At 46.3% G+C, this 21,463-nt stretch overlaps 1 protein-coding gene across 3 annotated transcripts in view; it reads left to right on the top strand.

The window, feature by feature from the left end:
- The first annotated feature begins 509 nt into the window (after nucleotides 1–509).
- Nucleotides 510–21,463, top strand: part of PPP2R2A (protein phosphatase 2 regulatory subunit Balpha) — a 61,191-nt gene continuing 40,237 nt past the window's right edge. The window contains exon 1 of one of the 3 annotated variants that reach the window (XM_073622242.1): nucleotides 510–684. In XM_073622242.1, coding sequence (XP_073478343.1) covers nucleotides 678–684 — 7 coding nt within the window. In that variant the 5' untranslated portion in view covers nucleotides 510–677. Of the gene's footprint in view, nucleotides 685–17,568; nucleotides 17,722–21,463 lie in introns of those variants that run through there. The other 2 variants (XM_073622239.1, XM_073622241.1) reach the window with 2 other exon arrangements.

Genomic DNA, 21,463 nt, shown 5'->3' on the forward strand with positions numbered 1-21,463 from the left:
CCCATATATCACACCCCCAGCTCTCCTCTCCCCCCCCCCCCCATATATCACACACCCAGCTCTCCTTTCCACCCCCCATATATCACACACCCAGCTCTCCTCTCCCCCCCCCCCCATATATCACACACCCAGCTCTCCTCTCTCCCCCCCCATATATCACACACCCAGCTCTCCTCTCTCCCCCCCCCCATATATCACACACCCAGCTCTCCTCTCCCCCCCCCCCATATATCACACACCCAGCTCTCCTCTCTCCCCCCCCCCCCATATATCACACACCCAGCTCTCCTTTCCACCCCCCATATATCACACACCCAACTCTCCTTTCCACCCCCCATATATCACACCCCCAGCTCTCCTTTCCACCCCCCATATATCACACACCCAGCTCTCCTCTCTCCCCCCATATATCACACACCCAGCTCTCCTCTCCCCTTCACGCTCTCACACACCGAAAACGAAAACTCTCATCCTTTTCTCAGCCGCCCTGACGTCACCGCCCGGCTCCCGCCCTCCCCACCTAACTCCTCCCTCCGGTCCTTGCCCAGTGACGCAACCGTGCTAACGGCCTCCATCTTGAAGCCGCGGCGTCAGAGTCCGGTCCTCCCGCCCCGGGCAGCGGCCTCCCCGGTATCCGCCTCCATCCGGAGCCCGGGACCTGCACTGGCCAGGGCAGCATGGCGGGTGAGAGACAGGGGCAGGGCGGGGAACATGGCGGAGGAATGGGGGGAAGATAATATGTGTGTGTGCGGCCAGGGCGCTCCACCTCTACACCGGGCACCGCCGGCCATCTGTGTGTGTGAGAGAGAGAGAGGTGACCGGGGAGGGATTGAATGAATGGGGGGACCGGGGAGGGTGTGCGGGGATGTGTGTGATGAGGTCTGAGGACTGTGTGCATTGTATATGAGGGACTTGTGTGTGTGTATATAGTGTGTGTGTGTATGGAGGGAGCTCACGGTCATCGATCCCCCTATAGACTCAGCACAGTGCCCGCCTATCACCTGGAGGGCGCTCACTCCCCATCACCAGACTGGCACCATGTAACTCCCCATCACCTGGAGGGCGCTCACTCTCCATCACAGCGTCACTCCCCATCACCTGGAGGGCGCCCACTCTCCATCACAGCGCGGTGTCACTCCCCATCACCTGGAGGGCGCCCACTCTCCATCACAGCGCGGTGTCACTCCCCATCACCTGGAGGGCGCCCACTCCCCATCACAGCGCCGTGTCACTCCCCATCACCTGGAGGGCGCCCACTCTCCATCACAGCGCGGTGTCACTCCCCATCACCTGGAGGGCGCCCACTCCCCATCACAGCGCCGTGTCACTCCCCATCACCTGGAGGGCGCCCACTCTCCATCACAGCGCGATGTCACTCCCCATCACCTGGAGGGCGCCCACTCTCCATCACAGCGCGGTGTCACTCCCCATCACCTGGAGGGCGCCCACTCTCCATCACAGTGCGATGTCACTCCCCATCACCTGGAGGGCGCCCACTCTCCATCACAGTGCGATGTCACTCCCCATCACCTGGAGGGCGCCCACTCTCCATCACAGCGCGGTGTCACTCCCCATCACCTGGAGGGCGCCCACTCTCCATCACAGCGCGGTGTCACTCCCCATCACCTGGAGGGCGCCCACTCTCCATCACAGCGCTGTGTCACTCCCCATCACCTGGAGGGCGCCCACTCTCCATCACAGCGCACTGTCACTCCCCATCACCTGGAGGGTGCTCACTCTCCATCACAGCGCACTGTCACTCCCCATCACCTGGAGGGCGCCCACTCTCCATCACAGCGCGGTGTCACTCCCCATCACCTGGAGGGCGCCCACTCTCCATCACAGCGCTGTGTCACTCCCCATCACCTGGAGGGCGCCCACTCTCCATCACAGCGCACTGTCACTCCCCATCACCTGGAGGGTGCTCAGCAGACACTCCTGTAACTCCCCATCACATGGAGGGCACTCACGCCTCGTCACCAGGCCGGCACCATGTCACTCCCCATCACCTGGAGGGCGCTCATCGGTCATTCCCCGTCACCAGGTCGGCGCTGTGACACTCCCTCACCAGTGACTGACGTTCTGCAGCATTGGAGGGGCCAGCGAGGGCTACAAAGCTCCCCGTAGAAGCCACCCTCCTCACCGTACCAAGCCCATGTAGAGTGGAGGGTGTCTGGATGAAGCCGTAGTCACCGCGCCCCAAATAAACGTGTTTCATGTCGTTTCTCTCGGTTCACCTCTGTGCTTCTAGGAGAATTTTTAGGGGCACAGTGTGCTGCACCTGCGGGAAACGCACAGAAAACGTCCCCCAACCCTATACTGCAGCTGCAACACCCCCTGGGAAAATGTGCCGTGATTTTTAATGCGTTGGGGGTCACCATTAAGGGGTGAAGCGGAACTAAACCCATTAAATTTAACCGTTTAAAAAAAAAAAAACAAGTTAGAGCCTTTTCACACTGCCAGCGGGCCGCGTCAGCTGCCCTTTTTTGGCTGCTAGTGGGGCTCTTGTAACCCCCTTTAGCGGCCAAAGAAAGGGTTAACTGCGCCCGAAAAGCGCTGCTGCCAAAGCGCTTTGCAGGTGCTTCGGTAGCAGTGCCCATTCATTTCAATGGGCAGAGGCGGTGGAGGAGCGCTGTATACATTGCTCCAAATATACTGCTTGCAGGACTTTTTCTAACGTCCTGGAAGAGCACCGCCCCAGTGTTAATAAAGCACTCGGGTTCTCACACTGGGGCTGCAGGGGAGGCGTTTTTCAGGTGCTATTTTTAGCCCTTTAGCACCTGAAAAATGCTCCAGTGTGAAAGAGGTTTTACTGCTAACTGTCACATTGGTTGTGCTCTCAACCAAACTGTCAAACCATCAGATGGCTGATGTCATAACTGACCACATGTGTTACAGATCAGAGGCCAAGATGGCAGTTTGCTTGGCTGAAAAGAATCAGAGGGTTTCGTTTCACTTTAACCATTTAAGGACCGAGCCTCTTTTTGAGATTTGTTTGCAAGTTAAAAACATTTTTTTTTGCTAGAAAATGACTTAGAACCCCCAAACATTATATATAGTTTTTCCTAACACCCTAGAGAATAAAATGGCGGTCGTTGCAATACTTTCTGTCACACCTTATTTGCAGAGCAGTCTTAAAAACGCACTTTTTTTTTTTTAATTAAATAAGACAACAGTAAAGTTAGCCCAATTTTTTTTTATGTTGTAAAAACTAATGTTATGCTGAGTAAATTGATGCCCAACATGTCACGCTTAAATTGCGTCCGCTCGTGGAATGGCGACAAACGTTTACCCTTAAAAATCTCCATAGGCGATGTTTAAAAAATTCTACAGGTTGCATGTTTTGAGTTACAGAGGAGGTCTAGGGCTAGAATTATTGCTCTCGCTCTACGGATCGCGGCGATACCTCACGTGTGGTTTGCGGGCGCTACTCACGTATGCGTTCACTTCTGCACGCGAGCTCGGCGGGATGGGGCGTGTTTAAATTTTTTTTTTTTTTTTTTTATTTTTACTTTTTTTTAAATTGTATCACTTTTATTCCTATTACAAGGAATGTAAACATCCCTTGTAATAGAAAAAAAGCATGACAGGACCTCTTAAATATGAGATCTGGGGTCAAAAAGACCTCAGATCTCATTTTTACACTAAAATGCAATTTATAACGAAAAAAAAAATTGTCATTACAAAAAATGTCCCTTTTTTAAGAGCGATGGGCGGAAGTGATGTTTTGATGTCGCTTCCGCCCCTGCTATGGTATGGAGACGGGTGAGGGCCATCTTCACTCGTCTCCATGCCACTGACGTGAGAGGACCCGACGGCTCCAGTAATCCGCCGCCGAGACCACTGTTATTGGAAACCGGACCACCAACCGAAAAAGAGAATACCGGGGTTATGGCAGCTATATGTCAGATTTTTGATGCTAAAAGAGGTACATTGTTTTGCATGGAAATTTGGCGTTTTATATTGTAGGCCTGTAATTCTTAGGAATAACGCACTTAAGTCTGTCCAAACAAGAGTCTAGTAGACATCCCGGGCATGATAAAGTTTGAATTCCGAAATCATAAATTATAATATAATTTTAAATATAACAAATATAATAATAATACACTTTATTCAATAATGTAATGAAATCAAAAACACAGAAATTAGCTCAGTTGCAGAATTGTTGCTGTCATTACTTTCAGTGTCTGATGATGAATTTCCCCACAAATCACTATCGCTCAATTCTGCAAGTGATTCTAATTTACTATCGCTGTTTTCTAGCTGGTCTAAAACCACTTTTGACCTAAAGAGAAGGAACAGTATATATAATATAAATGTGCAGGCAGGGCACTGGACAAAGCATTAGGGACAACAGGGAGGTGAAATGATTTGATACAGTAATCTTACAGATTACTTTGTGTTTTCACTTTTTGAATTTGCCCCCAGGCTCCGCCCCTACGTGACGCTCGCAGGGAACAGAGCCCGGAACAGTAATATATCGGGCGAATGGTCTGGCACAGTACACAGCGGGGGGATATCACAGGATCCTGGGGACGAGGCAAGTGTGCTGTACATAGATCCTGCATTGCAATCCTGTGGCTCGGGGTCACCGCTTTTGGTAGTAAAAATTCACCCTGAGCCACACTTGGGAATACCGCCAGGAAGGTTGATGGCACCCCCGCACATCTTCTAAATAGCGTGTTTTTGGTTCAGGAACGCACTTAGTATATACCCCTTCCCACAGTAGTGTGAGGGCAGCCTTAGCCTGGGTGCACACTTGTACATTCTGCAGCCGGGCATTTCAATGCGCTGCGCTACCCACAGAAAAGTGGGTAAATAAGCCCAGACCCTTTTGTTCAAAATTGCGGCACCATGTGGTCTAGCGCGTACAAAAACACAGGCAGTTTGCCATGCGTGGGGGTGCCATTAGCCTGAGTTTACACTTCCGTGTTTTGTGCATATGCATTTGCATGGGCATAACAAGCTGCTGTACTTGGGGAAAAAGGCCCCAACCCCTTTTTCGAACATGCAGCCACACAGAACCTCATGGTGCTCAGGCACCATGCCATTTCCTGCACCCCAAAACACACAATGTTTTCTGATGGATGGGGGTGCTGTTAAGATTTAATGGTACCACCTCATGTCTGCTAAAGAGCAGCGTATTTTGTCTGTGGGTCAGGAACTAGTGTGATTATGCACCAGCTCTTGACCCGTGATGTGTGAACCTCAACCTTAAGAGTTTTAAACTCCAAATACTGTATCTGCTGACTTTTAAAGTGGTAGTACATTTTTAATTTTCTTGTATGTACAGTGAATCACTCCTAAACATGCACTGTTTAGAAGATATTCACACTGCATGCAGCTGGTGACATCACCGGCGTATGCGCTCTGAAGGGATGGCATACCCGTGAGCTCCATACTGTAACTCCTGCGTGGGTGTGATGTCATTGTGGCTCGGCCATTCAGACGGCCCGGAACACTTGAACCCAGACGGAAGACCGGGTGAAGATGGAGGCCCTATTAGTGTTGACAGCGCTCCGTTGGAGGGCTTCGTTCTAAGGTAAGTATTGCATAATGTGCTAGTTAGCGATGCATACTAGCACCTTATGTCATTGTCTTGCAGGGTTTTTTTAAAAAAGGTGTGTTTTACTACCATTTTAATATAAGGACGCTTGCCTATCCAGGGATCCAGTGATGTCCTCATACAGTTTTCTGAGATTTGTGATGTGTCCCAGAAAGCTTCAGGGGAGGCGAACTTCTGCACAGATCGCTGCAGCCGTCTGACTGGAAGTGGGCGCGGGTACCAGTCAAAACCTGATTCACCCCCCAAAAAAGTGCCAAATATGGCAGTTGGGGTGCAAACAAGCGTAACTTCTCTTTTGGGTGACGTTCTGCTTCATGTCTGCTAAAGAGCAGCGCATTTTGCCTGTGGGATGCGTGTGACTTTGCAACCCACACAAGTGTGAACATAGGTTTGGGGCTCATGCACGTGTTGGCACATACTCCTCAAGAAATCAGCTTATTTCTACGCCTGGGAATCACGGGTGTTGGCGTACAGCCAGCACAAATTAATGGCTGTACAGGGATGGATGAGCAGCCCCGTTTGTGAAGGTCTGCGCCCACCCATCCTTGTCGTTATGTAACGAAGATATACGAACATAGGTGTACAGCCATGGCAGCTGACAGCCTGTCATTGATGGCCTACGCTGACTAGTGATTTCCCATCACAGAAATACAATGTACTGTGTGCCCACATGCGTCTGTATGCATGACCCCCTGTAGAGACAGCATCTCATGTAATAAGACTTTGATGTTTTGGAGCCCCACAGGGTCCCTTCCTCAAGTTGACATGAACAGTGTTTTTGCTTTGAGTAAGCGAGCCTGTGATGCCCCAAAATGTCCATCTAATAACTTATGAGGCTGTCTTCACAATTAGACCTCCTTGGCAACAGGTATGCCTATCCCCGGAAACCCATATAAGGGTCTCACAGCTCATTGGACTTAACCCAAACTCCCACCTTCCTTTTCATCTCTGAGGTCTCATCCACATGGGCATAATTATCTGTTCACCCTTACTAAGGACTGTCTTTGTCCACGCAGGATGTGTTTTGTATCTTAGCATGCCATGTAGACACTCCCGTTCACCTCTCTTACACAGTGGCTGCAAGGACACCGTCGCTGGTCCCAATTTGTCAGCCGTGTAGATGCGTGTCCCCAAATGTAAACAATGTGTGTTTGAGGGGGGTACGCCCACACCCCTCATGGCTGTCAAATTGGGACCAGCAGCTTTGCCCATGTAGTCATTGAATCCCATGAATGGGACTGCACACAAATGCATAACACCTGTGCATCATGTGCCAGCCCTTTGTACAGATGAGTATGACCTTGTGTATGAGCTCATAGAGATAAATAAGCTTTGCATCCCCAAGCTTATCTCCTGCCTGAACTCCATTGAGCTGCAGGGCAGGGAATAACATGACCCATAGCTATTTGGAGTACAGTTGTTTGGGTTAGAGAGGAACTTGGGGGACACACAAGCTCATCTCTATTCACAATAAATATGTGAAACACATTTATTTGGAGTGGAGTGCTTTATGGTTTTGTATCTATTAGGACTGGTATATTGTACAGAGATTTTTATCCACACGACTTAAAGGATAAGTTCACCTTTTGTAACAAATTACACCCATATGTAGAGTGTAAATGTTACTGTGCTCCAGTCCCAGCACAGCTATCTGTGAATAGAATGAGCTACAAGGCCCATCTTCTACTGCGGCAGATGGCTTGTAGTTATCAATGAACTGTGAGGACACTGGTGAGCGCTCTTGTAGTTCATTGTTTCTTTCTGCAATTCAGTAACTGTCTGTATGGGGAGGTAGGGGCAGACAGCTAAACTCAAGAGTCTGCAGGAGCCTGACATTGCACCCATTATCCATGGATCGTGGGTGGAATGCTTTACAGGCTGCAGTGTAAATAAATAAATTCACTTTTCCTGCAAGTTTCCCCCCCACCTTTCCCGCCTAACAGATATAAAAAAAAATATGTATGCTTCCCTTTTTTTAATCCGCTCAGGGACCTGCATATCCAGCTCAGGGAGCGCTTGACAACGGCTGGGAATTTGGCAGCGTCACTCATAGGCTCTGATGACCTATCTGTTGTCGGCACTCCCTCCTCTTTCCTGCAGCAGCTGCTCACTGAGATGGGGAACCCGGAGCTGTGTGATCATGTGACCAGAGTGGATTAAAAATAGGTAAGTACGCACATCCTTGTTTGGTCCTTATGACACCACTTGGCTCCAAAAAAGTTGAAAAATCGAAGGAGCAAGGTGGAAAATTATCAGCCAGGTGACTGCAGCCAATCAGATATCGCAGTTCGGTTAATACAATAGCCAGAAACAGAGATTGCTCCATCCATGCTGTTGATTAAGGATGGGGGAATGTATTTATTTCTCTTGTTCAGCAAACATGTATGGCTAGCTTAAGGCTTCCTGTAAACCCGAGATGACTGCTTGGCATTTGAAAACTTTATTTCTTCTTCAGACACACCATCAGTAACCCAGATTTGATTGTTTTAGTAATTATTTTCTTCAAGATAAGGACGCCTGCCGAGTGCATAAATGTGCCCCCCTGGTTTGAAAAGGCCACTCACATATAACAGGATCATTCAAAAAAGCATCTGTGCTTTGGTCAAAAGCACACTTTGTGTCTAACCACTTTGTGTCTGTGCTAAGGGCTGTGTCAGACGGGCGATTTTTGTAACAGCGATTAATCACTGCTAGAAATGAACTCTAGTGACATGATCACGGGCTGTTTTTTGCCAGGTTATGCTCCTGCTACATCATTATGTTGACATTTGCTGCTACAAATCGCTCTTTCAGTGACTGTAGCTAAGCCATGGAGGTGAATGCAGAGTGATTGCTGTTGGCTAGCTTATCACTGACATGAAACGCTGCACTATCTTAATCACTGAGCTACAGACCGCTGGAAAATTAGATTCCATAAAAGAATAACTGATTTCCTTAGCGAGAAATGATTGCTGCAAATAACTACTAGAGGGCCATAGCCCTAAGGCTGGCAACGACATTGCCAGAGAGGGCAACAAAACCACTCTCCTGTTCCTGCTATGTTGCTTCCTCCCTGGCAAGAGAAACTCTGCAGCGTTTCAGCCATTGAGGGAGCAACACAATACAAACAGATACGGAGGTAAATGTGGAGGTCCAACAACTGGGCTTAATTGCAGTGACATCATCCTTTGGTGTCCATGGCTTTAGGCGTAGTCGGAGGGGGAGAGCATTCACTCCCATCAGCCACAGAGGAGCTTTGTGATCACAACGCTTTATAGAAAAACTTGGGGGGGGGTTGGGGGTGCATTTTACTTTGTTTATGGAACAAATTGCTCCCTGTGTAAAATAGTTAAAGGGAAGTTCCAGCCTGTAAAAAAAAAAAAATATATATATATATATAATATATATATATATATAATATATATATATATATAATTAAAGGTCAGCAGCTACAAATACTGTAGCTGCTAATTTTTAATAGGACACTTGCCTGTCCAGCGTTCTCACGTTGTCGGCACCCCAAGCCAATTTGACTATCAGGTTTGGGTGCAGGCGCCAGGCTTGCGAGTAAAGGAAAACCAGCATTGAAGCCTTTTAGGATAGTTGAGCTTCCAAAAAAATCCTTGTTGCTGTAGCCTAATGCTTTGCTTTATGTGGTATGATGAAAGCAAAGGATGCAACTGATTGCATTGGTTGTGACAGGCTGGCATTACACCTGTGTTACAGTAACGCTGTATCTCTACAACTAAGCCTGTAAGAGTGAAATACGTCAGTGTGGGCTCGAGATCAGGATTTAGCAGAATGTACTTTTCAGCTGAATGCTTGTTGGGGGATGGGGCTTCATCATGGTGCAGCACCTTGCTTTTGGATTGTTTGCACAGAGCGGGAAAAGGCTCAAGTAACCGGCACCCACTGTACCCACAATGGAGGGATGTCATTAGTGCTTTGGGAGCAATGAGGCTGTCTGTGATCAACAAATTGTAAAGGGTGTTTGTTTTATGTAGAATAGCACCCCAAAGCATAGTAGGTGTCAGTGGACCAGCAATGAAGTGCACCACAACAGCATACTGTGCTTTGTGATGGGCTGTTTGTAAAAAAAAGAGTTGGCAGCCAATTCTAAGTAAATATCCAAATTAAGAAGATAATCATGATAGGTGTTGGTGCATTTTGCCCCTAGCTGTTGCTTGTTTTTCTTGTAATAGTAATGTGCAGTCTATGGCCACCCCGAAGACCACATCATTAAATAGTTGCAAAGTTTTTCTTACAAGCAGTTGTTCAGATTAGAGCAATTGCATTCAGTGGAAGGGCTGTGTCATAGCATTTCCAGTGATTTTGTAGTTTAGTTAAGCAATCCAATTTTATGCAATATCATTTGTGAGATTTGTCTAAATTGTCATGTTTAAGCCCTGTGCACATGGGCCAAATATCGGCCAGTTTAACGGAAGCCGGCCGACATTCAGCCCCTGTGTACAGCAGCCTGTCCAGCTTCTGTCAAAGGGGCATGACTGAAAATCTGCCGTTCAGCATCCAATCAGTGCTCTCAGCCAATGGCTGACCGGTGTGTTCTGGTGGGAGGACATGTCAGAACACAATAGCTCAGTGGGGAGGTCAGTGATTGTTAGTACATCAAGCTCCTAAGGTGTGTGGTGTGTTTTTTTTTTTTTTTTTTTTTTTTCGGCCCACTGGGTTGAGTGGAAAAAAAAAACCTGATAGTGTGTAACCTACCTTTTAGATGTCAGTTCAACTCAGCCCAGGGCTTTTTTTTTTTTTTTTTATTGCCTACATAATGACCTTCTCAAGTCTGTATTTGCATATCCAAAGCACTCCCACCCCTCACATGGCCTCCCCAGGCTCTCTCATAGGTAGTTCTGGCTTTGAGCATTGCAGTGTATGCAGTTGATGGTGTCAGATATGGGGGCCAATTAGGAGGACTTCTGAATGCACTAGAGTAGTTTATTAAGATTGAATAGGAAGGAGGGGCGTGGCCTGGAGCAGCATGAGATAGGACGCTAGGGATTTGAGCTCCGCCGGCCGAATGTCCTGCGTTGTTAATCCTGTGACTCGGTACACTGACAGAGGTCGGCCAAGGACCACTTCCGCAAGGGGAACCTGTCGGGAACATGTCCCCACCGAAATAAGGGTTGGATGCAGTGGCTAAGCTCGGTAAATATCGCCCCCAAGAACAGGACCTCCAAGACCAAGATGGCGGTGATCCAACAGAGGAGGACACATTCATGAGGGCGGACACAGCGAAAGTGCTAGAGGCCATCACAGCCTGCCAGGAGGCAGTTACAACTTGCCAGACAAACCTCACAGCCAGGATTGAAGAGGTAAAAGTCGATATATCCTTGGTGAGACAGGACTTTCAAAAGCTGAGGGAGAGAGTTGCAGAGGCCGCCTCAGCAGCATGGAGGATTCTCTTCCTCCCCTTCAGAACTCCATGGACGCCATGCAGCTGCAAGTGAACCAGCTTCTACAGAAACAAGGTGACATCCAGTACAGACTCAGCCGCTGTAACCTCATGTTCATTGGTTTGCTAGAGGGGGTGGAGTGACACTTATGGGAAGGAGGCTTTCTCCCCACGTTCCTCGTCGAACGAGTGCATTGTATGTCGGGAAGATTACCACCGATCGGAGCACACCCCCCCCCCCCCCCCCGCACCTTCATTGGGAAGCTCCTCAACTTCAGAGATAGAGATACCATCCTGCATCTCGGCAGAGAGAAGGAGAACATCCCCTTTGGAAATAAAATGGTTGCTGTATTTCCCGACTTCTCTGCAGAAGTACAACGCAAAATTGAATAGGAAGTTTTACTACCATCATAGTGCAATACCTGCTAGTCTCCTAGTTCCATTTTAATGACGTGACATATTTAAGTGCGAAGTACAACGTGTACTTCTGGTTCTGTCAGATGACGTGCATTGCTGAAATGAGGCCAGCTATGTAATTCCGAGCTGCAGTTGTAAAATTACATTGCTCTCACAGGCCTCCTTTTTTTTTTTTTTTTTTTCAGGTAGTGTGCTTAGACTTATAGTTCCACCGTCATTGCCTCATTTCAAAATATTACACAAGCAAGGCTGAACAAATCCCCTTACAGCAGTGTTCCTGCCTCCCCCTCCAAAAATTAAGTCAGCAGCTGCACATACTGTAGCTGCTGACTTTTAATATTAGGACGCTTACTTGTCTTGGAATCAAGCGATGTCGGCACTGCAGCCTTGCGGCTTCACAGCTGGGTCCCTACTGCAAAGAAGCGTGCTGCGCTCTCTTACTGGCCTGGAGCAGGGAGAGGAGGAGGAGGAGGAGGGGGGTCGACCTTCTGATGGACGGAAGTGGGGAACAGGGTATTTGTCAAAAACAGGTACCTGCTCGCTCCCCACCCCCCCCACCTGAAAGGGGCCAAATGTGACACGGGGGGGAGGGGGGATGATATATAAGCAGAAGTTTCACTTTTTGGGTGGAACTCTGCTTTAACTAGGTAGCTAGTGGTTTGAACTTGTTTGTTTGGATCTAATGTTTCTGAGCCGTTTTCTATTGCTGTCAGTTAGAGCTGCACAAATAATAAGAAGAATCAAAATTGTGATCTTTTTCCCTTCCCGATCCTCAAAACAGCATGTCCGGATTCTCGCAGCTGGGAAAAGAAAATACTAAAAAATCCAGGCAGCCTGCCAAGTTTTATCACAACACTTTAGTTCTTTTATCAAAGGAAAGAACTCTGGCATATAAATGAGGCAAGTTTAACCATTTAAAGACCAAACCTTTTCTGACATTTGTTGCTTACAAGTAAAAATCATTATTTTCTGCTAGAAAATTACCTGGAACACCCAAACATGATATTTTTTTTTTTTTTTTTGCAGAGACCCTAGAGAATAAAATGGTGGTTGCAATATTTTTATGTCACACTGTATTTGCGCAGCAATTTAAAAAAAAAAAAAAACACTTTAATGAATTCAAATAAAAACTAAACTGTAAAGTTGGGCAAATTTTTTGATATAATGTGAAAGAAGATGTTACACCGAGAGAATCGTGATCTTTATTCTAAGCAAAAAAATCATGATTCTCATTTTAGCCAGAATCGTGCGGCTCTACTGTCAGTGGAAGCAGAGGCCTCCTAGCCCCTAGAATTATATGAATTTATACTTACTAAATTCTGCATGGACTTGCTGAAATAGAAAATAATAAAGCTCGGCACTAAGTCTGCTTACCACTTTTTTTTTTTTTTTAATCTTTTATTGAAGTGTCACAATATGGCACTTCATTCCACTCTATGCACCATAGCTTGTTGCAACGGACCTCATCTCATTGATAAGGTTTATACAGGGCACATAGAAAGCGAATTGATTCAAATGCTGTGCATGTGAATTATGCTATCTGCCCCTTTGCTGCAACACTGGGCTCAGCGCTACAATGACAGAAGAGTAAGCGCATTCGTGGGGTTTTGAATTTGGGAGCTCATGCTCTTGCGATGGTGGAGGCAAAGTATTAACAGCAGGAGCGTTAACTGAAGCATCATACCAACAGGGCAGGGCAAGGGAACGCCAGGTGTGAGTTGGCCTGAGTGCTTCTCTGCCATTCAGGAGACTTGTATTTTTATCAATATAGACCAGGCTTTTTCTGGTTGGCTGAGATGGAAACTGTGATCTCACCCGTCTGTCACTTCACCTTGTATTCTTGGGTAAAAATACAATGCTTCTTTTGAATGGGGGGGAAAGAACTCAGCTGTCTCCCTTTCATACCATCAGCAGAAGGGAAGTCATCTGTACTGCATTGTGCTAATGCTACTAAAGTACCCTGCAGCCCACACGGTGGCCATAGTTATGTAATGGAAATGGTTCATTTGGTCTGACTTGATCCAAGCAATCCATTTCAAGTAAAATGATGTAAGCTAGAATTCTACTTTAAAATTATGATCATTTAGTCTAGGACAGGTAAATGGCTCATGCACATTGGCTCACAAACACCTGCATTCAGTTGATAATTTATACAGACCTGAAAGCAGCAGTATTGCATGTTGTCTTATTCATGCTGCTTAGTGTTTAGCTGCCTAAACTAGAACTATACAAATTTGCATTCTAAGTCTGATTTTGATTGTGTTCTCTGTTTTATGCGTGTAAACGTTTGTGCTAATGCTTGCATGCAAAGACTTTGTGCTATGGCCTAGTGAGTTCAGCCCTCTAACCTGTCCAACTTTTAGGATATGCCTGAAAACTCATTTATTCAGGGAAGCCTATCCCACACCTAAGAACTGTCCCAGAGCCACCCCCATCAAATCATCCCCCGCAGCCACTACCTTTTTGTACCACCACCCCCTTCCTATATAATGTAAGCTCTACGAGCGGGGCCCTGTCCCTTCTGTATTGAATCATGCTGCGCCACACACACACACACACACACACACACTCACACACTGTAAAGCGCTGCGTAAACTATTGGCGCTATATAAATCATGTATAGTAATAATAATTCAGAATCAACATATAAATATGAAGGCAGCAGTGCAGGTGCAGAACGACCTTGACCTTCAGCCATTCTGGCATAGAATGTATGAATCTCAGCTCATACAGACATAAGCGGGTGAGTTCAGATGCTTTACAGGGACTCTTGCTACCAGCCAATCGTCTGTGCAGCCTAATGCTACCTGTGTGGAATGGGTCATGTGTACATCACTATGTAGAGTTAGCAATCTCTGATGCATTGTCACTTCTGTAGAGTGGAGGTGTATGCTCCATGGATCTTGCTTCCCCTCCTCTTCCTGTGTAGTGGATCCGTCCCTCTACAGTAGTGGACATTCAGTATGACAGTCCAAGTAAATAGGCAAAAAATACTTCAGTCTTTTTTTTTTTTTTTTTTTTTTTTTCTTCTCTCTTTTGGGTTGATGCATGGCTTCTTGTTCACACAGGTCCACACATCTATCAAGATTTTTATAGCATACAATGCAAATGCGGCATTAATGCTTTCCTGGCTCATAGCGCTCATCCCTTCTCTCCAAACATGTATTTGTTTATAGCTGCTCAGCAACAGACCTGGAAAAAATACCACATTGCATCCTGTGTAAGAAGGGACAGTTGTTGTTGGGTTCATAGTACCACAGTAATAATGTGCCTTGGCCTTTTTTTATTTTGCAGTGGAATTTTCCAGGCTGCTGATCCTAGTTTTGGTATTTACTTTTATGGAGTGTGATGAGGATTTCACCATTTGAATAATATAGTGTAATAATGTTATCAATACATGAGGTTGGTTGCATGTCATGTTCATGCTGGGTTCTCCCTCAAAATTTGGTATTAAGGATAGTAAAGCATCCTGTAGTAATGGTTGCCTTTTAAAATTTAAAACTAGCCCAATGCTTGCTCAGAATCAGCCAGATATAGGGAAGGCCTCTTTTGAAAGTTGGGCTAAAGGTATAAGCCCCTAACTGTAGTAAATATGAAATTTGTATCTGTTTAATAAACAGATCCTTTTTTTTTTTTTTTTTTTTTTTTTTTTTTTTTTTTTTTTTTTTTGTAAAATTCTGTCTTTTTACACTTAAGATTTGTAAATGGTGTGAGATATATGAAGTCTTTGCAGTGGTTAGAAACCGTATAGCAAAAGGGCTCCTTTACAAAGGCATGCAGATGTGTATAGATTTGTATGCAGCAGTATAGAAGGCTATGAGCCCATTCACCCAGCTACATTGAGCAGCAATAAACAAACAAAAAAAAAAAAAAAAAAAAACTTTGCTCACAGTCTATATTTAGATTGTAATTTAGACTGTACACGTGTAACCCTTTTGTGCTGTTTTCATGCACTGCTGCTCCTCATGATCCACATAACACTATGAAGTCAGCACGCTGCTGTTTACACACTATTGATGTTTACATCTCTCTGAATGAAGTTGCACTTTCATAGATTGACCTTCAGTCACTCAGCTTTGTGCATAAGGATTCAGAGAATTGGTGGTCTGTGCAGCTGTGTTCTGTTTTAGACTTCATGCACATGGAGCTTGAAAAAAAAAACTAATTATATAGGTGTTCAACGTGTTTATTTTTTTATGCCTGTAAGTTCCAGTTCACACAGGGGCGACACGTCAGGCGACCTAGCTGCCTGACAAGTCACGCTCCATGCAGTGCAATGGAACCGTTCTAATTGGAGTGACTCAAGACGCAGGTTCCTGCACTACTTTGGGGCGACTTTGGAGCAGCTTGCATTGACTTCTATTTAAGCAAGCCATGCTGTGCGGGGCGGTTTCAGAGTCGGACGACTTTGAAGCCGCCCCTGTGTGAACCGGCACTCAAAGCTCTTCTGTTAGCTTATGTGGCCATTCGCATAGACATTTACAGGTGTATTCAAAGAGGTGCGTTTACAGGCAGGGGAAAATAAAGCACCAAAGGCGTGTTCTTGGAGCAGCTTTTGAACAGAAAAAACGCATGTACGTGCATAAACGTCCAAACGTGTGTGTGTGTAAGTGTATTCATATGGCCAGAAAAAAAAAAATATTCTGGCCAATATAATACAAACGCCATATGTGCATAAACGTGTGTACTTATTGTAACATTATAGCCGTTTTTTCTGCCAAATTCTGAAACTAGTTTCATAAGCCCAAGTGCATGAGGCCTTACTGTTGAAGGTGGATAGAAAGCAATGCATTTTTGCATCTGTCTTTTAAAGGATAATTACACCTTTTGGGGGGGGGGGGGGAATATAAATGCACCTTGCAGCAAAACAAATACATTTTATTATGTTTTTCCTAAGAAGCTTGGAAAGCATTGCATCTGTGATCAGTGGATCGGGACGCAATGCCAGCCTCCTGCAGACAAGCTCTACAGCTTTCAGCCTGTACCTTCATATGGCCTGTCTGTTTACAAGCTACAGGGCTTTTGTGTGAACTACGAGGCCGCTCATCAGCAGTCTATTCAAAACTACAAGCTGTCAGCTGCAATGGATGAAGGTAGTTGTAGTTTGTGGATGAATGACACGGCTGTGTGGGCAGAGCCCTGCATGGCCATTATTTTCAAATAGGGAAAGCAGGAGGTGGGGGAAATCCCCCGCTCGCTGTCAACGTCCCATAGATATGTGCAATGCACATGATTGCAGTGCATTTGTATGACAAATATGGGATTAAAACAGACAGTAGGCTTCTCCCCCTGGCAAATGGCTCTGAAAAGAGATCTGAGTGCAAATCATTTTTCAGAGGAGCAGCAATTTAGACACCGATGTAAACCTAGGCTAAGGCCTCATGTACATAGATCATTGCTAAAAACTCAATCATAAAATCCCCTGGCACTTTCCCATGCCCAGGATGCTGCGTATGGCCATCAGTACAAATGGTGTGTTTGGGGAAATTTGCCGCACACACATATGTGGGTAAACTGACGACGGGCGGTCACTTGTATTGACCACTGCACCTGCGGGTTCCTGGGCACAGAGAAGCATCAGGGATTTAACATTTGAGGAGTATTCAGGTAATAAAGGTCTGTACATGAGGCCTGGTACTTGCCAATACCCCTTTGTGTTGTAGAGAGAGAGCGAGCCCTTCTCACGTAATATGTGTAATGTGACTTTCCTCCTATTAATACACATAGTCCTTTCCCCATCTGTGTGACTAGTCAGGGATTCTCACATCCTCTGTGACCTCCCAGACAAATCTAGGGATTTCTATCCCATCCAAGTATGAGAAAAAGCAGAAAGCCGTCTGTGGAGCGGATGCGTGCTTCCACCACCCCCAGCAATTTCTTCCTGGGGGGAGGTCCTCCTTATTAGCATGTACATTGTGCTTGAATCTTTACCCCTCTACCCCACCCCCATCCAGTAGCATCACTGCATCCTTTCAGCACATCCTCTCCTTGTGAAGGATCTGACAAAGCACATCGGTCACCAAGGCTTAACCCTTTCATGGACCAGACGGTGCCTGCCTGATGTGCGGTGCAGTAAATGCAACGCTCTTCTCGATCCTTCAAATTGTTGTGTGATCATCTGAGAGATGAAGAAGTTGTCCCGGGCATGTTGTTACGTGGTTGATTTCAGATCGTGCCCAGGGGTGAGAAGATTGAGACACGGCTCCTTCCTGTTTCAGCGGAACTAGGAACTCTGGGAGGGCGGTGCAGGATTTCGGTGAATGGCAGCTGTGTTGACGCACGCAGTCGATGTTCCTGAAGTTTTCTCCGAGAGCTGTTTTTCTGGGTAGCTTTTCTCACATGAAGTCAGGTGCTTGCTATGATGTATTTCACTCCTAATGTTTGTTGTAAACCTTTTACATCTGTGTATCTTTTCACAAGCATCTGTTTTTGATAGGAAGACGTCTAGCTACATGTGTTGGAGATCTTCAGTTGTAGTATTGTGGTGACTGGGGTTGACGCATTGTTCTTGGCCTTTTGTCATCCAGGCTTGTCTTTAGAACCTGTCAGATCTGTTGTGTTGGAGGAAAGAGATATTTGAAGAAAATAGTTATAAATTCTTTTTCTGTACATGTCATTTGCTGCAGTGTACTTTGTGGCATTTTGGGATAATTTGACTCTAGTTAACAATCGCAAAAAGCCATGAAGATCATGTCATCTGGGTGTCCTTAAGCATTTTCTGGTTTCTTGGACCTTTCCTCCCTGGTTAGGCCTGTGTCCATCAGGCATTCAGTGAGGTAAAGAGCAATCGATCAGAATTCATCTTTCACTGGTCAGGTGCTGGTAAAACTCCAAGCTGGTTGTTGCGATTTATGGAACTTTTTTCTATTTTTTTTTTTTCTTTCTTATTCATGGAATGTGCCGGGAATTCTCCCATCAACACAAATGTCTGGTTTGTAGGGAATGGACAATGAAAGGTCTGCTAGTCTTCTGCTTTTCATGGCTAATAAGGCCAGCAAGGCGCAGGTGAAAGTGTTCAATGTTTAGTGGAGACAAAGGATGTTGTGTTTTTTTTTTTTTTTTTGTATGTACCAAGTGGCATTCTCAAGTGAGTCTACGTTGATCTATAAGATGTTTTTACATTTTTTTTGTCTGAAAAACATACTTTTTTTTTTTTTTTTTTTCCCATGTAGTAAGAGTTGTGGGAGCCCTTTTTGCTTGTATTTTTACTACTTCCCAGAGGCAGAGAACTTATGATTTTTGTGTGTAGCTGGGAAAAGAAACAAACCTAAAACACAAGTTAAAGCAAACTTGTCTTTTGAGGAACAGAAAAAACCTCCCCCTCCCCCCCTCCCTTTCCCCCCTCCCCCCCTCTCTCTTTCCCCCCTCCCCCCCTCTCCCTTTCCCCCCTCCCCCCCTCTCCCTTTCCCTCCCCCCCCCTCTCCCCCCTCTCCCTTTCCCTCCCCCCCTCCCCCTTTCCCTCCCCCCCTCTCCCTTTCCCTCCCCCCTCTCCCTCTCCCTTTCCCTCCCCCCTCTCCCTTTCCCTCCCCCCCTCTCCCTCTCCCTTTCCCTCCCCCCTCTCCCTTTCCCTCCCCCCTCTCCCTTTCCCTTCCCTCCCCCCCTCTCCCTTTCCCTTCCCCCCCCCCCTCCCTTTCCCATCCCCCCCCCTCCCTTTCCCTCCCCCCCCCTCCCTTTCCCTTCCCCCCCCCCTCCCTTTCCCTTCCCCCCCCCCCCCCTTTCCCTTTCCCTCTCCCCCCCCCCCTCCCTCTCCCCCCCCCCTCCCTTTCCCTTTCCCCCCCCCCCTCCCTTTCCCTTTCCCCCCCCCCCTCCCTTTCCCTTTCCCTTCCCCCCCTCCCTTTCCCTCCCCCCCCCTCCCTTTCCCTTCCCCCCCTCCCTTTCCCCCCTCCCTTTCCCTTCCCCCCCTCCCTTTCCCTTCCCCCCCTCCCTTTCCCTTCCCCCCCTCCCTTTCCCTTCCCCCCCTCCCTTTCCCTTCCCCCCCCTCCCTTTCCCTTCCCCCCCCTCCCTTTCCCTTCCCTTCCCCTCCCTCCCCCTCCCTTCCCCTCCCTCCCCCTCCCTTCCCCTCCCTCCCCCTCCCTTCCCCTCCCTCCCTTTCCCTTTCCCTTCTCCCCCCCCCCCCCCCCAAGGTGTGCTTAACGCCCTCCAATACCTTAAATGACCCTTGGCACAGCTGCTTACTGGCCCAATTCTGTCTGCTGTGTTTTACCCTTGTGCTGCCTTTTGATGTTTTAATTATTTTTGCACACAGTAAAATGTACATTTTAGGCCTCATTACTTGACAAAATATTTATATATTTTCTGAAAACAGAGACCCTGTAGAATAAAATGGTGGCAGTAATATTTTTTTTATGTCTTATTAGATTGGTGGAATTGTTTATCAAACCCATAGTATGGGTAAAAAAAAATATACACTGAAATATTTTTAGTGCTTGCAAACGCAATTTAATCCTTTTTTTTTTATACATTACAAAAAAAATGAAGTTGTGTTGAGTAAATTTAGTTAATAGTGACTGGCCTTAAAAGTATCACTAATATTCCAGCGTGTGCAGCAATACCTATAATGCGTGGCACAGTTGCTGCTTCATAAAAAAAGTGTATCTAATTAGCTAATTAAGCACAGATTGTGCTTAATTAGCTTCTTCCCTGGCCTTCCCTTCCATGGTGACTGAATCTGGATGTGATCAGGGCTGATTGCTTCTGGTATCATCTCTCACAGCTGGTCTGCTGATGCTCTGGCATGATGGTTCCGGATACCAAGGAGGAACTGCAGCATGGTTCACTTCCTGAAGAAAGCAGACAGTCCACTGAGAAAACGGAAACAAAAGGCTGGTTGCTAAAGCAGTCAGGAGCCTAATTATAGGTTGGTGCTGCTTCTGATGTAAGCTTTACAACGATGGCAGGTAAAGGGTTAACATCCTGATCCCTATGGATCAGGGGACAATTGAAACTTTCCCTGCCCTCCCACAATACAGCTTTGTCATGAGCAATACTACATTGGGGTAAAGGGTATTCAAATACCAACCATATCTGGTTCAGTTTGGATGTGCTGGTGATATTCTGGGCAATGGGGGGAGGGGAGCATGAATGAGAACAGCGGATGGTAGTGTCAATTGTAATTTAAAGTAAAACTTGCGGTCCCATTAAAAACTTGCGGCAGCCCTTCATTATTAGTGCATCTGCACTTACAGTTGCATGAGTGCAAAAAAAAAAGTTCACCCAAAGTTCCGAAGCTTTGGAAATTTTTGGAAGCTGTTGGGTGATTATCAAATGTTAACCTGCTGTACACAGAGTGTGTGTTGTGTGTGTTTTTTTTTTTTTTTTTAACTTGCAAAAATTGGGAATAAAATTTGTTTCCATTGTCATTGGCCATTTGCTGTATTGCTGCTGTGAGTAAGGATTGCGTTCATTTAAAATGTGTCCACTTACAGAACTGACTTTCTTAGTGGGTTAACCGGCCCAACATTGATATCTGGGTAATATTGATATTTTGTGGTGGTTCTAAAGGCAGAACATTTTATACCTTCAATGCATCCAGTCTCGATCCAGCACTGTGCCCGTCTGTAGCAGCATTGCTCTCCATTCCTCTCCTTACTTGGCTCCTGCTGCTGTCAATCAAATCCTCTGAGTAGGGGCGAGGCCAAGCTGCTCTGCGTGTCTGTAGATGCACACAGCCTGGCTCAGGAGCAAGCAGTTGCTATGGGGGCATCACAGAGAAGAGGAGGAGCTGAGAGCACGGGTGGGGGATCCCAGAAAAGGAGGTTCAGGGTTGTTCTGTGCAACACCATTGCACAGAGCAGGTAGGTATAACATGTTTATTTTATTAAAAAACTAAATTTAACCTTTTTTACCACTTTAGGTGCCTATTCACATTTGCGTTGTGGTAACACGTGAGACATTGCATTTTATTTTTAATGGCCCCTTAAAGCAGTAGTAAACTCAATACAACAAATCTACAGTAAACGTAATACCACAATATAATGCAGTTATAAACACAAAGGGATAGGCTAGAGTGTCATGTCAATGATCTTGCTATTTTTGCAGGTTATTGTTATATTGGTCTATTCTTTTACCTAAGCAGCTGCCATTTTTGCAGA

The sequence above is a fragment of the Aquarana catesbeiana genome, linkage group LG03, assembly GCF_042186555.1.
Source record: "Aquarana catesbeiana isolate 2022-GZ linkage group LG03, ASM4218655v1, whole genome shotgun sequence".
Classification (NCBI taxonomy): Eukaryota; Metazoa; Chordata; class Amphibia; order Anura; family Ranidae; genus Aquarana; species Aquarana catesbeiana.